General features: G+C 42.4%; 1 protein-coding gene across 4 annotated transcripts; it reads left to right on the top strand.

Annotated features, from left to right (window-relative positions):
- The first annotated feature begins 699 nt into the window (after window positions 1–699).
- Window positions 700–12,858, top strand: LOC310704639 (membrane-spanning 4-domains subfamily A member 12-like). 4 transcript variants are annotated; one of them, XM_083498337.1, is made up of 7 exons: window positions 700–875; window positions 4,628–4,854; window positions 5,804–5,926; window positions 7,830–7,886; window positions 8,245–8,373; window positions 10,242–10,349; window positions 12,306–12,858. In XM_083498337.1, the coding sequence occupies exons 1-7, from the start codon at window positions 752–754 to the stop codon at window positions 12,396–12,398; spliced, it is 861 nt and encodes a 286-aa protein (XP_083354463.1). In that variant the 5' UTR covers window positions 700–751; the 3' UTR covers window positions 12,399–12,858. The 4 variants fall into 4 exon arrangements, with proteins under 4 accessions (XP_083354463.1, XP_083354466.1, XP_083354464.1 ...); XM_083498340.1 differs by lacking the exon at window positions 700–875 and adding an exon at window positions 3,702–3,894; XM_083498338.1 differs by lacking the exon at window positions 700–875 and adding an exon at window positions 3,702–3,894 and having other exon boundaries at window positions 4,575–4,854.
- Window positions 12,859–14,152: the final 1,294 nt, after the last annotated feature.

Below are 14,152 nucleotides of genomic sequence, written 5' to 3'. Positions count from 1 at the left end.
CATTTTTTAGAGTATAAATTATTACACAGATTTCACTCTCTATCAAGGTTTTATTGGAGCAAAGGAGGTAGACACATTCCCCCAGCCCTCAAAATTTTTGAAGCCAAAGACTTCTCACAAATCTGTTATGGTGCACAAATATGGGAAACTCTTCAAAAAACAAATCTGGAAATTCTCCAGAATAAATATCTTCCTGCTATTTTTGAGCTCTCCAAGGGAACTGAGTCTTCCATGCTTTGTTTGGAAGGTGGTCTTTGTTCCGTGAAGGCTGGAGTATGTATCCTTGCCCTTCGGTATTGCATAGTCTCCAACTGCCCTGAAAATGCTGGAGCTCTAACAAAAACCCTTAAGCCATTATTGTTTCTCATTTTGTCACACAGAGGTCTGAATTCCCAAGGGGTCTTCACTTCAGTACAGCATTTCAACGTGTTACTGGAAGTTTTGATCTGTGCTTTACTCTAACACATTCTACCCCATTCAATATGGTAGCACTTCCTGTTGTTATGAAAACAAGATCTGGGTCACTTGAATGCCCCTAAGAAAGTCTTCCACCATTCCCCCATACCTCATTTGGTGGGTCCCCTATAAATAAAGCAGTGGGTGAGAGAGTGAAGGGGGCGGGGCCTTTCACAAGACTGCTGTCTGGCTGCGAGGGGCGCTGAGGGGCTGTGCGTACTGACTAGCAGTCATTATGGTTGCTTGGTTCTGGCTTGCTTTGTTCAGCCACTGCATCTGCAGTAAAAGCTGAAGGATGTCCGAAGTTCCATCGTTGAGTGCCGAGGTGGTGACCCTGTGGGAGAAAGTGGCTGTGCTGGAGGCAGAGCTAGGCACCTGCCAAAGCCATCTGAACTGGGAGAAGAAGCTATGCCTCAAAGGTCATGGGGATAAGGCCCATTTTAGTAATTTCTGCTCTCAAGGAGATGCTGAATCTTAACATTAGAGCGGTCCCATCTTGGAATCAAGAAATGCTACAAGTTATTGAGCAAATACGGCCACTCTTTGGACATTCTGAATTCGTTAGGCTTTGAGATGGCATCTCACCACATGAAATCTCACATTTCAAAGCATGGTTTTTGTGCTGATCACACTTCTGCCTGGCTGTCTAAATGTGCCACTTTGTATGCCAAGCTTCCCATTTAGACTCCGTGCCCGCACTATGTAACCAGCATCACAAATATCAAATGAAGAAAAGACTTTGCAGCTCTGCGGCTTCAGTCAATCCACTCTGCCATAGTTGAAGGACACTGTTGCTATGAAGAGAGAGTTTGCTCATATGGAGGGAATGTGCCTGAAGACTTACCCAAAGACTTAGTGGTTTGCCTTAATCTACATAAATTTAAGAGCAGTCTTGTTTAAAGATTTAAATCTCCAAATAGAGAGATCAATTGGATACTTAATTAACTTTTTATTCGGGGATGAGTCCCCTATACCTCTAAAAAAAGTGACCTGTTTTGCTTTTAGAGCAGCAATTTTAAGGAGAAACATTTGTGGAGATGATAAGTTCTTCAGAGGAGCAAACTCTTTTCTGAGCAAATGTTTGGTTTAAATAATTATTTTAACTGTGTAATGTATTCTTTTCTATGTTCATTCTGTTTTATGTATTTTTCTTTTTTTATAATGGCTTCAGCTAGACAAAATAAAGTAATAATAATAGTGATGATGATTTTTAAATTGTTGCAACTCATCCTGGACCTTGCTGCTGAAGGGCAGGTAAAAAATATAATAAGAATCATAGAATCATAGAGTTGGAATAGACCACAAGGGCCATCGAGTCCAACCCCCTGCCAAGCAGGAAACACCATCAGAGCACTCCTGACATATGGTTGTCAAGCCTCTGCTTAAAGACCTCCAAAGTAGGAGACTCCACCACACTCCTTGGCAGCAAATTCCACTGTCAAACAGCTCTTACTGTCAGGAAGTTCTTCCTAATGTTTAGGTGGAATCTTCTTTCTTGTAGTTTGGATCCATTGCTCCGTGTCCGCTTCTCTGGAGCAGCAGAAAACAACCTTTCTCCCTCCTCTATATGACATCCTTTTATATATTTGAACATGGCTATCATATCACCCCTTAACCTCCTCTTCTCCAGGCTAAACATGCCCAGCTCCCTTAGCCGTTCCTCATAAGGCATCGTTTCCAGGCCTTTGACCATTTTGGTTGCCCTCCTCTGGACACGTTCCAGTTTGTCAGTGTCCTTCTTGAACTGTGGTGCCCAGAACTGGACACAGTACTCCAGGTGAGGTCTGACCAGAGCAGAATACAGTGGCACTATTACTTCCCTTGATCTACATGCTATACTCCTATTGATGCAGCCCAGAATTGCATTGGCTTTTTTAGCTGCCGCGTCACACTGTTGGCTCATGTCAAGTTTGTGGTCAACCAAGACTCCTAGATCCTTTTCACACGTACTGCTCTCAAGCCAGGTGTCACCCATCTTGTATTTGTGCCTCTCGTTTTTTTTGCCCAAGTGCAATACTTTACATTTCTCCCTGTTAAAGTTCATCTTGTTTGTTTTGACCCAGTTCTCTAATCTGTCAAGGTCGTTTTGAAGTGTGATCCTGTCCTCTGGGGTGTTAGCCACCCCTCCCAGTTTGGTGTCATCTGCAAATTTGATGAGGATGCCCTTGAGTCCATCATCCAAGTCGTTGATAAAGATGTTGAATAAGACCGGGCCCAAGACAGAACCCTGTGGCACCCCACTAGTCACTCTTCTCCAGGATGAAGAGGAACCATTGATGAGCACACTTTGGGTTCGGTCAGTCAGCCAGTTACAAATCCACTGAGTGGTAGCATAGTCAAGACCGCATTTTATCAGCTTCTTTACAAGAATATCATGGGGCACCTTGTTGAATGCCTTGCTGAAATCAAGGTAGGCTACATCCACTGCGTTCCCTTCATCTACCAGGCTTGTAATTCTGTCAAAAAACGAGATCAGGTTAGTCTGACATGACTTATTTTTCAGAAATCCATGCTGACTATTGGTGATCACAGTATTCCTTTCTAGGTGTTCACAGACTGTTTGCTTAATGATCTGCTCCAGAATCTTCCCTGGTTTTGATGTCAGACTGACTGGGCGATAATTATTTGGGTCCTCTCTTTCCCCCTTTTTGAAAATAGGGACAACATTTGCCCTCCTCCAGTCTGCCGGGACTTCGCCTGTTCTCCAGGAATTCTCAAAGATGACTGCCAGTGGTTCTGAGATCACATCTGTCAGTTCTTTTAATACTCTTGGATGCAGTTCATCTGGCCCTGGAGACTTGAATACATCTAAACTAGCCAATTATTCTTGTACTATCTCCTTAGTTATTCTGGGCTGTGTTTCCTCTGCTGAATCATTTGCTCCAAATTCTTCAGGTCGGGCATTGTTTTCTTTATCGGAGAAGACTGGGGCAAAGAAGGCATTGAGGAGAACATCAGCAAAATGAGGGAAATATATTTAAAAAGCATTTTTGAAGGTATGTCATGTGTAACATTAGATCTGAATAATAGCTGACTTCGTTTATTATAACTATCTGTAGTTACAAATTGAAGATTACAGCAATATCAGGCTTATTGCGATATTAGGCTTATTGCACTAATGCAAGTTTGCAAATACTTGGTTGGTTGGATAAACCACATCCTAAAAAGAATAACTTGAAACAATGCCATCCTACTTCCTATTTTCCAACAATAAGCACTGTTTTCATTATCGCTTTGTAGAGAGATTATCAGGCTGAGAACAAGCACATCAGGGAGTGTGATGTGCTTAGATGTGAGTTAAGGTATTTGGGGAGAGTAGTTAATCTGATCCAAGGCTCAGCTCTGAAAGACTTGAAGGAATAACCAAGTGCTTCTGAGCACGTGCAGAGGGATTTCCCTTCACTGCTGAATAACCAGAACCTTTTCAAAGAACTGAAGGTACATCTGACCTTACTGGAGTTTGTGGAAGGTTTGAATTTTACACTACTTTTGTGTGTTTACTAGAGTTGGTCCTAACAGTGCTGGATAAGTAATTAATGGTCTGCTTCCAGCAGCAAAACCTTTTGGGCTGACCCTGATTCTCATATTATGGAAAGGTGTTGGGCCAGCTTTGTTAACAGTCAAGAGTTTTGCTGTGGGTTTCAGATTTCAAGAGCAGACTCTCTCACTGAAGTCAGAACTGTGTACTGCACTAGAGATTATGGTGAAAACACCTCTCATCTTGACTCCAGCTCTACACAGCTAGAAGACTAGAAGCTAAGGTTGGTGTCTTAACAGACTCCATGATCAGTAATGATGTGCAATGTCACAAATTGTGCTTTCTTATGACTCCGTGTACCCACAAATTTCCTTGGTCCATCTGCCTAAATCCAGATGTGGAGGGTGAAATGTCTGTGACCGGTATAGATACCCTATGGTTTTTTTGATCCTGCATTGACTTATGACATGTTGATGGTCCTAATGAAAGATTATCTCTATCCAAAAAATTTAAGTCATTGGCTCTCCAGGCATCACTTTTATAAGCTATAGGATTGTGAGGCTTATCATGGCAAGGGTGTTATTTTTGTTTGCCAATTGCCTTAACTAAAGGGTACTGCCGTGTCCCTTTAATATTTTAGGAAATTGAGGCTGAAATTTTCATCCCCCACCCCAAATGGGTTGCATTTTGCAGACATCTCAGCTATGGCAACAGATCCAGTGATCAAGTCTAATGGAACAGTAGTGTTGATTCCCTCTGATGGTGCTATCCAAGCAGGTCAGGATTTCCCTGGACTTCAACCAGCAGGGACAGTGCAATGCATAGAAAATGTAGGCCAACAGCCTGGAGGGTCCAACAACGAACAGCTTCAAGAAGATTTGTTGAAGAAACTCCATAAAATAGAGATCAAGACTCTGGGGGTAAGTTTCTTTGATATGTTCAGGTCCATGGAATGGTGGTACTTTCCTGCCAAGAGTGTAGAAAGGACTAAATTGATTCACGAGGGTATCTTACCAGGGTACGACCAAACAAAGATTCAACCAGATTATCCTCTGGTCCAATGTGACTTTGTTAGTGATATTTCAACACTTTCGGCCCTCACTGACTGACTGGCCAACTGACTCACACATGCAGAGGAACAGTGAAATTTTCAGGGTAATTCCTGATGAGATTGGGTTCTGAAAACTGATAGTTCAAGGCACCCATTATATTCACCATGTGAAAGTTGTATCTGTCGAGTTTTCTAGGCCAAGAGAGAGCTGGAGTTGATAGAAAGAACATCTGGAGGTTTCTCGTATCTCTCTTGTTATCTGTCTTTATTCCTCTTCTTAGCAGGAGTGGGGAGGGAGAAGAGCAGAGCAAATCTTCAATCCCATGGTAGAGTTGCCATATGTCAAAAAGTGAAAATCCAAAGCTTTTTTTGGCAAAGTTGTTGAGCTTTTTGAGGGCCGAATCTGGACGTATGGCAGCCCTGACCCATGGACACTTACTTACTCAGCAGTAGGGATTTCCAGTGGTGGCCCCAGGCTTTAGAAACTTCTTACATGTTGGCATCCAGAAGACCACCACAATCACACCTTTTTGGAAAGCTGTTTTAAGCAGTTTTTGGAGGGGATTTCTTACTTCTCCTTTTTATTATTAATAAAACTTGCTTCAGAGCAAGTGTGGTTAAATTGTGGTTCTTGAGAGGCTGTTGGACCCCAATTCCTACCATACTTGACCATTGACCATGGGGGCTGATGGGCGATGAGGACCAGCAAGAGTTTCAAGGATGTTGTTTTGTTCTCTCACAGTTGATGTACTCTTGTTTTAATATGTAAGCCACCTTGGAGGGGAATGTTTGATATTGTCTGTACTTTTTTCTCACAGGCCATCCAGGTCATGCTGGGACTGATCTACATTAGCTTGGGGACAATTGTAATTGTTCATTTTCGTCGATACTACAAACTTTTCACTTCTATTACAGGGTATCCATTCTGGAGTGGAATATTTGTAAGTATTACGCACCTTTGAGAATGAAGTTTGTTTCAGTGCCCATGGTTCTGTGACTTTAAACCTTGAGGAAGAGATCTACATCAGAATGGCTATTCAGCATTTGGCTTTTTGGGTGCAGATGCCTAACAGCAGGGAAAATAAGCCACTGTCACCCTTTGCTTTATTTCTGCAAAATGGAATTGTCATAGAATTATTATGAAGCGAAAGGAAAGGAAATAATGTGTCATGCCCTGAGTTCTAAAAAAAATATGACAGAAATGCATGTATATGTTATATACAAGTTCTCATCTGTCTTCAGAGGTGATTCAGTTAACGATTTGCCCATAAGGGAAAAGAATGACCGCTCCCCACATCAAATGGGAAGCACATTTTGTGTGGTCGTGTGCAGACCTCCCCACCCCATCCCATGCGGCTCCCGGCAGTACAGCCTCGATTCACACCCCCCCAGCTGGACACCTGGAGGTAGCCACCTACCTCTGCCAGTTAACCAGTCCCAGCTGGGGAGGCGTTGCCAGGAGAGAGTTGGCCAGGTAAGGGGAGAGACCGCCCTGCCCACACCCACTATTGTGGGTAGAACTTACCTGGGAGTTTTCAGTCGGCTCCAGAGCTTCTCCCACCCTGCCCTCCCTCAGTTAAGGCTTCTTTTGCAGGTTAACCTCTTCTTCACAGGTACACAGGCACTGCTAAGTTATGGTCGGTGTTGAAGGGCCGGAAAGGAATTTTCCTGCATTGGCAGGTTTTGCCTTCCCCATATCAAAATGTCACAACTTTGGCGGTTTCAGGACTTGGGCGGAATCCTTTAGTCTATCTTCCCTAAATGAGGGGGGGCATGAAATGGTGACCCACGCCCCCCCTGTGGTGGCGATCCCAGGGTTCCCCATTAAAGGGGTTGTTTTGAGGGGAGGCATAGGCCATACGCCAATAGGTTGTCATTGCTCTCCCCTGCTATGGCGGTGAAATGGAGGTCAGGCTCTCTGCTTGAACAGACGTTCTCCAGAGCCAGCCCAATCCCCACACATTCTGGATAATGCTGATGTTCCCCAGATCCCTGGCCAGGGGAGGGGTAAACACCCAATGCCTAAGCCAAGGTCTCCCTACATTTGAAGCTTTAAGAAAGTTGTGGCCAAATTTACCGGTAAATCCCATAGCATGTTGTCTTGAGTCATTATTCCACTTGGGTGTCGCCTGGGGTTGGGGGGGTCTCCGCCTGTCCGCACAATATGCTATCACTTGACATCACTCCCATTATGCCATAGTACTATGTAGTTGGAAGTAGATTGGTTTTCCTGGAATTTTTTTTTAAATTTCTTTTTATTGAATTTCACTTAGATAACCAAAAGAAAAAATAAAACAACAGTTACAGAAAAAATAAAAATAAAAAATAAAAAATATCCATACACAACATAAAAATAGCATCAATTTCCTTTACAGTTCCTTGTCTTATTCCTTGAATCTTTATATCTTTACCTATTTAGATCTTTTCTCTACACACCTATTGACCTCCTTCCCTCCTGATTTCGGGCTTCTTGATCAAAAATTCTTTCTTTTTTCTGCAGCTAAGAGCTGTTATGGTTTGCGCGTCATAAGATTTATATCAAACTGGCAGTAGTTTTTAAGTTTCTATAGTTTCCTTCAATATATGCCATAAATGTATTCCAATCGCTAATAAACTTTGTATTTTTTTGGTTTCTAATTTTTTGAGTCATTTTTGCTAATTCAAGATATTCAAATAATTTTGTTTGCCAATCTCTGACCGTTGGGGTATTTGGACTTTTCCAGTTCTGTGCAATTAATATTCTGGCCGCTACTGTCGAGTATTGGAATAGTATTGGAATAGAATTTTCCTGGAATTTTAAGTGAACTGCAGCAAAATGCATTTTCTTCTTTTTCTTTTGAATAGTTCATTTTTTCTGGATCACTGTCTGTGGCAGCTGAGAAATACCCAAACAAAGCCTTGGTGAGATGTAGAATGTTTTCTCTTTCTTCTTCCCTTCTTCTCCATCCTAACTCTTGATTCCATGAACCTTTATCCCAAGGGGGTGGGGGTGGGGTAGGGTATTGGGAATCTGGCAACATGGGACAGACACTTTATTCCCTGGACACCAGGTTACTTATGAGACAGAAGGGTCTATTGGCTTGGCCTTTGCTGCTCTGCAGTGTGAACTAGATAATGTCCACAGAGGAATAGTACAGCTCACCAGCAAATCAGATTAGGAATCAAGGGTAGAGGGGGTGGTAAATTTAAGGCAGTTAAGTTTTTTGTTGGTAAACTCATTCTCTCTCTCTCTCTCTCTCTCTCTCTCTCTCTCTCTCAGGTTATGTCCAGTGTGAGAATGAACATCACAAGTGCTATAATGGCCACAATTGGCATCATTCTATATGCATTGGAGATAGATATAAATAATAAAAGAGATTATAGTGATTCTGAAGGCTTTTTTCTGCAGGTAAGTTAACAAGCAAATACATGTATGAAAAACATTGACTTTACAGGCAACATCCAGTAATGAGAGCATGTGTCAATGGGAAAGACTCATGCACCTACCTTGAGCTTCACTTCCTGTTTTCAAAGCACAGGTTCCTACAGCAAAGGAGACTAGCCACTGCTTAGTTTGAAAGACAGCTTGTCTCTGAGGCAGTGGGGAGTACTGTGGAGAAAACAGCAAGTAAAGTTGAAACTGCCTGTGTGGTTCTTTTGACCATGCATGTCCTTTCTTTGCATTTTGGGTTGTGCCTTTAGAAATGTGGAATTCTGGCAAACTTGTGAGTCTGGGAGAAATTTCTGCACTTTCAGCACATCTGAAATTTGTTCTATTTCAGCTAAGAGTCAATGGATTAACCTATAGGTAAAGGTACCCCTGACGGTTAGGTTCAGTCATGACCGACTCTGGGGTTGCGGCGCTCATCTCACTTTATTGGCCGAGGGTGCTGGCGTACAGCTTCCGGGTCATGTGGCCAGCATGACTAAGCTGCTTCTGGTGAACCAGAGCAGCGCACGGAAACGCCGTTTACCTTCCTGCTGGAGCCATACCTATTTATCTTATTGTACTTTGACGTACTTTTGAACTGCTAGGTTGGCAGGAGCAGGGACCGAGCAACGGGAGCTTACCCTGTCATGGGGATTCAAACCGCCGACCTTCTGATCGGCAAACCCTAGGCTCTGTGGTTCAACCCACAGCGCTAGCCACATTATTTGGCACTTCAATGCCTCCTTCATTGAGTGCAACTCCAGTTCTCAGAACCATCCTAACATCACATGGTTGAATGCCATTGTTGGGTGCCTTGGTATATTAAAGCCATGTTTTCTTGCATTTATTAGTCTATAACACCTGATACTTTTCAGCGTAACCCCAACTGTGTTTGGTGGAGCATAGATCTCCAAACCAACTATTGTAATGGGATTCAAAGGCACCTCTTGAATGGGCCATTGCTCAGGCATTTGTCACCTTTGTGCAAGGGATGTGGGACAGGTTTGGCCAAGGTGTGGCCTTCCAGATGTCCTTGGACTCCAATTCCCATCAGCCCCACTCTGCATGCCCAACAGTAAAGCTGCGAGGGGAGGTGTCATCCAGCAACATCCAGTAGACCAAAGGTTAGCCAACCCAATACAACTGTAGGATGGCAAAGATGTACGCAATGAAGAGTACTACTGACATTGTTAGTAGGGGGTGAAGGAAAGAATCGTGTACACTGGTGTTCACATGCCATTTCAACAGAGAATGCAATTGTGCTTGTCCTTCAAAGCTATGATGGACTCCATTTAATCTGGTTCTGAAATAATGGTGTGACGTGTGTAGTTCGCTACACTGTTCTGCAGGATGCTAGTCATCAGCAGGTCCTTGGGTTTTAAAAGCATTTGAGGCAAATGCTAAGGAAGGGTTGCTATGTGAGGGTACTCTCACATGGGCTCCTTAGATTGCTCTTGCCTTTAGTGGATCCATAATACAGTCAAACCTCAGTTGTCAAATCTGAGGTTTGACTGTACAGCTGATTTAGCAATGTAGTACAATGTAATACAACGCTATGCGGTGTAAAATGAATTAACAAGAATGTGTCATATTCCAGATTAAGAGCCTTCACATGTTTTCAGCTTCATGTGTGTGTTCCAAGTAGAGCAGACTATCAAATCTTGTCAGGTGTGCGTTTGCCGCTTTAATCAAACAGATCACAGTGGTCACCACCTCACTGTCCCCAACCGTTCCCAAACTGCTTTTTAAGAGTAGGTTGTAGGGCAGGACGTAATTCAATGCTACAGCTGGACAAATTTGTAGGAGGGACAAGTGCATAATGCAATTCATGGTTCTCTGCTGCGTAGTCTGCAGGTACTGCTCTCGCTGTCCTTCTCCTCCTGCTCACCATGCTGGAGTTAGCCATCACTGTTTCCTTAGCACATCTTGGGATGAAGGCAGCCAGCAGCGACATGGTAAGCATTTCAATATCTTTTTTCAAGTTTTAAGAGGAACATTCTTAAAGGTCCAAGGAGAAGATGGTACGGAGAATTTATTTATTTGTGGATATGAATAGCCTCCTTCAATCTATAGGGGTATTCCGTCATAGATGCTGGGTCTGGATCCTGAGTCTATTGCAGCCTAGAACAGCTTTCTTCAACATTGGGCCCCCAGATGTTGTTGAATTTGACTCTCATCATCCATGGCCACAGGCTATTTTGAGGACATTTTGTGCCTTGTTCAAGCAACTCATTTATTCTGCACTTATTTCTCATTTCCCAAGAGTAGACGGCAAGTCTTCTCTCAAGGTTATCCTTCTTGTTCATAAGATTATAGTTTCTCCTCAGCCGAAATCAACAATTTTGTACATGGGGAAGTGTGATTCTCTATGAGAAGATGCGTTCATTTCAGTTTTGATTTCTGAATCAGTCCCCATTAGGTGTGGGAGAGAAGTTTGGTTTGGTTCATATTTTAATATGAACCTTCCTAACTCACACTTCATGAAAGCCCTGGGCTGCAGTGCTATTTTTCTAGAAAAAGAGGTGCCGGAACTCACCATGAACGGCAACCTTGTCCTTTTATAATGACAATGGTGCCCACCTGAGAGGTGCTATTCTTCAAAATTTGTAGATCTCTAAGTGTTATGTAGTTCTCCTACCAAAATAATGTGAATATTAATGGGATGTGCATATGAAAAGGCATATGAAAATTTTATATAAACATGCATTATATGAGCGCTAATTGCTTGCAAAAATGTTCTTATCATGGTAAATGCACAATAAAATGCTGAGGGCCTTTTTAAAACAAATTGGTACCTTGTTTGGAAATGTGCAGGGACAGCCAACATGGTGCCTCAGATATTTTTGGACTCCGCATCAACCTGACAATTGGTCATGTTTGCTGGGACTGGTGGGAGTTCGAGCTCCTGGTCCAGTGTGACCAGAATTGGTTCTCCAGTTTTTTTAGCACTGCTACCTGTAATATTTCTAACTGGATTGAATCTCTAGATTCAAAATTCAGTGGTGCCTTGCAAGACGAAATTAATCCGTTCCGCGAGTCTCTTCGTCTAGCGGTTTTTTCATCTTGCGAAGCAACCCTATTAGCGGCTTAGCAGATTAGCGCTATTAGCGGTTTAGCGGCTATTAAAGGCTTAGCGGCTATTAAAGGCTTAGCGGATTAGCGGCTAAAAGGCTATTAGCGGCTTAGAAAACGGGGGGGGAGTGGAAAAAAATCGGAACATTCGCAAGACGTTTTCGTCTTGCAAAGCTAGCCCATAGGGAAAATCGTCTTGCGAAGCAGCTCAAAAACGGAAAACCCTTTCGTCTAGCGGGTTTTCTGTCTTGCGAGGCATTCGTCTTGCGGGGCACCACTGTATGTGTGGTACCACTGACCCCCTCTTCTTAGCTAATAGGAACTATGTTGTAACCTCAGTTAGATGCTGTAAAAATGATGCATAACTTAATTGTTAGGACACAAAGCACCACTTAATTATTAGGACACATATCATCACAATTGCCTTCCAATCATGCCGTAACATAGTTTTAAAAATTGTTCAGCATAATCAAGCAGGCTCAGGCCCTTAGCAGTAAGAATCCTTTTGATTATTCCAACATGTTTGGTCATTCAGTCATAAAAGAAGGGAGACCAGTAAGAGTTCTAATACACTGGAAGAAATAAGGGAAATTGTTTCAATAAATATTGCTGTGGTGAATATTGCAGGAAATGATGCTAGGATGAAAACAAAGATGATAACAATGAATAAATTTCATATGTATTATTTTACTGTTGTTAGCCACTCTGAGCCCGGCTTTGGCTGGGGAGGGAGGGATATAAATAAAAATTTATTTATTTATTTATTTATTTATTTATTTATTTTATTATTATTATTATTATTATTATTATTTAGTAAATTAATTTTGTGTGTCTCTCAGGCCACAACTGTATCTCCATCTCCTGTCTTCAAACAAGATGTAAGTCCCACTGAAGGCAATCCTGATCCTCCAGCCAATAACAACAATGCGTAGTCTTCCCTCAAACCCTTGTGAAGAGGCTAAGATAGAGGTTTTCATTGCTATCTCACTAACAACCCAGCAATCTCAAAAATACAACATTTCCTAACATTCTTTGTCATCTGCCCATCTAGGCTATGTGCTGTGGCTGCAACTTTGGTATAGGATATTGACAGGGAGAGTAGAACTCCCCAATGGAAGGCACAGACCCCTGAACTCCGACTTGGGTTCTGCTTACTTCAGGACAGGCATATCCTTCCCTTCTCTCTTTCACTTTTCTTTTAGTGCACGGCTGTGGCAAATGGCTGCACCTGCCCTTCAGGCTTTCGGATTGTTTGGGATCCTTTTATTCTCCTAATTAAGGTCTGTGTGCTGTTTGATTTGCTGCATGCTTAAATTTGTAACCTTGCTATCTGAAATAGCACCCATATACTAATGTCACTTTCATTTCATGTAATAAACCAATCTTCCTTTATTCCTCTGATGTGTGAACGCCTTATTGGGCATAAGATCAAGGGCAGAAATACATGTTCATAATGCACACACGTTTTAACTCCAGCAAAAGATTCTAAGCCGCTTGGAAATATGGTGGACACATATGTGGGTTCAGATGTATACCTCATAAAGGTAAAGGTAAAGGGACCCCTGACTGTTAGGTCCAGTCGCAGACGACTCTGGGGTTGCGGCGCTCATCTTGCTTTATTGGCTGAGGGAGCCGGCGTACAGCTTCCAGGTTATGTGGCCAGCAGGACTAAGCCGCTTCTGGTGAACCAGAGCAGCACACGGAAACGCTGTTTACCTTCCCGCCGGAGTGGTACCTATTTATCTACTGCACTTCGTGCTTTCAAACTACTGGGTTGGCAGGAGCAGGGACCGAGCAACAGGAACTCACCCTGTCGCGGGGTTTCGAACCGCCGACCTTCTGATTGGCAAGCCCTAGGCTCAGTGGTTTAACCCACAGTACCACCCGTGTCCCATAGTGACATGTAAAACCTTCTTTTCTGTGTTTAGGGAACAATCCCTTCCAGAACATGTGAAGTGCAAAATAGTAAAAGAGGATATGCTATTGAAGACAGCAGCTATTACTGTTTAGAGTTGTTTACTAAAAGCTACGATAATTATTTTTAGTCATTCCGTTTCTAATCTGCTTTATATTTTTAAGGGAGGGGGAATCTCAAAGTGGTTTACAACCTGTATTAAAACATCAAATAAAACAATCCAGAACAAAACATGACAGAAAAAGTCAAATTTGAGTATACATTTGAAGTAACATAATTAACAGGAACCTAAAATGTTGTCATAAAGACTTCAAAGTAAAACATTACAAAGGTCAACTACAGAAGGCACATATAACACCAGAAGAAACATTACTAGATATGATATGCATAGCAGCAGATGTCTAGAAACAGTAAAAGAACTTCCTTATGTTACAATATTGTACAAAGTATATCTACTGCATAGCTTATCTCTCCCTCATCCCCATCCCTTGATAAACATGAAGGAACACCTTGGGTCAAAATCTAAACTCCAAGTCCTACCCTTGGACTGGGGGTTTTCCACAGGAAATTGGTGTGTTTCCTGAATTGTTTGTTTTCACTCTTCAGCTTTCTCCAGTCAGTGAATAATAAAGTGTCTGTGTACTGTCTTCCTGTACAGGGCTGAAAACACGTATAAGCAGCAGGATGTTCTCTTATTTGTGGGTTATCTGTGAAACTGAGAAACAAACACAAATGTTCAAATTAGCAGGCAAGCACATTACACAATCTGCT

Source organism: Podarcis liolepis, assembly GCF_965112155.1.
Source record: "Podarcis liolepis genome assembly, chromosome: 1".
Taxonomy (NCBI): domain Eukaryota; kingdom Metazoa; phylum Chordata; class Lepidosauria; order Squamata; family Lacertidae; genus Podarcis; species Podarcis liolepis.
The sequence above is the reverse complement of the archived record's forward strand: the minus strand, read 5'-3'. Positions and strand labels throughout refer to the sequence as shown.

Bases quoted from the DNA above. Each gene is read 5' to 3' on its own strand.
- LOC310704639 (XM_083498337.1), top strand. From the start codon at position 752: ATGTCCGAAGTTCCATCGTTGAGTGCCGAGGTGGTGACCCTGTGGGAG. The intron at 876-4,627 runs GTCATGGGGATA...TGCATTTTGCAG, and splicing joins GAAGAAGCTATGCCTCAAAG to ACATCTCAGCTATGGCAACA. The intron at 5,927-7,829 runs GTAAGTATTACG...TCTTTTGAATAG, and splicing joins CATTCTGGAGTGGAATATTT to TTCATTTTTTCTGGATCACT.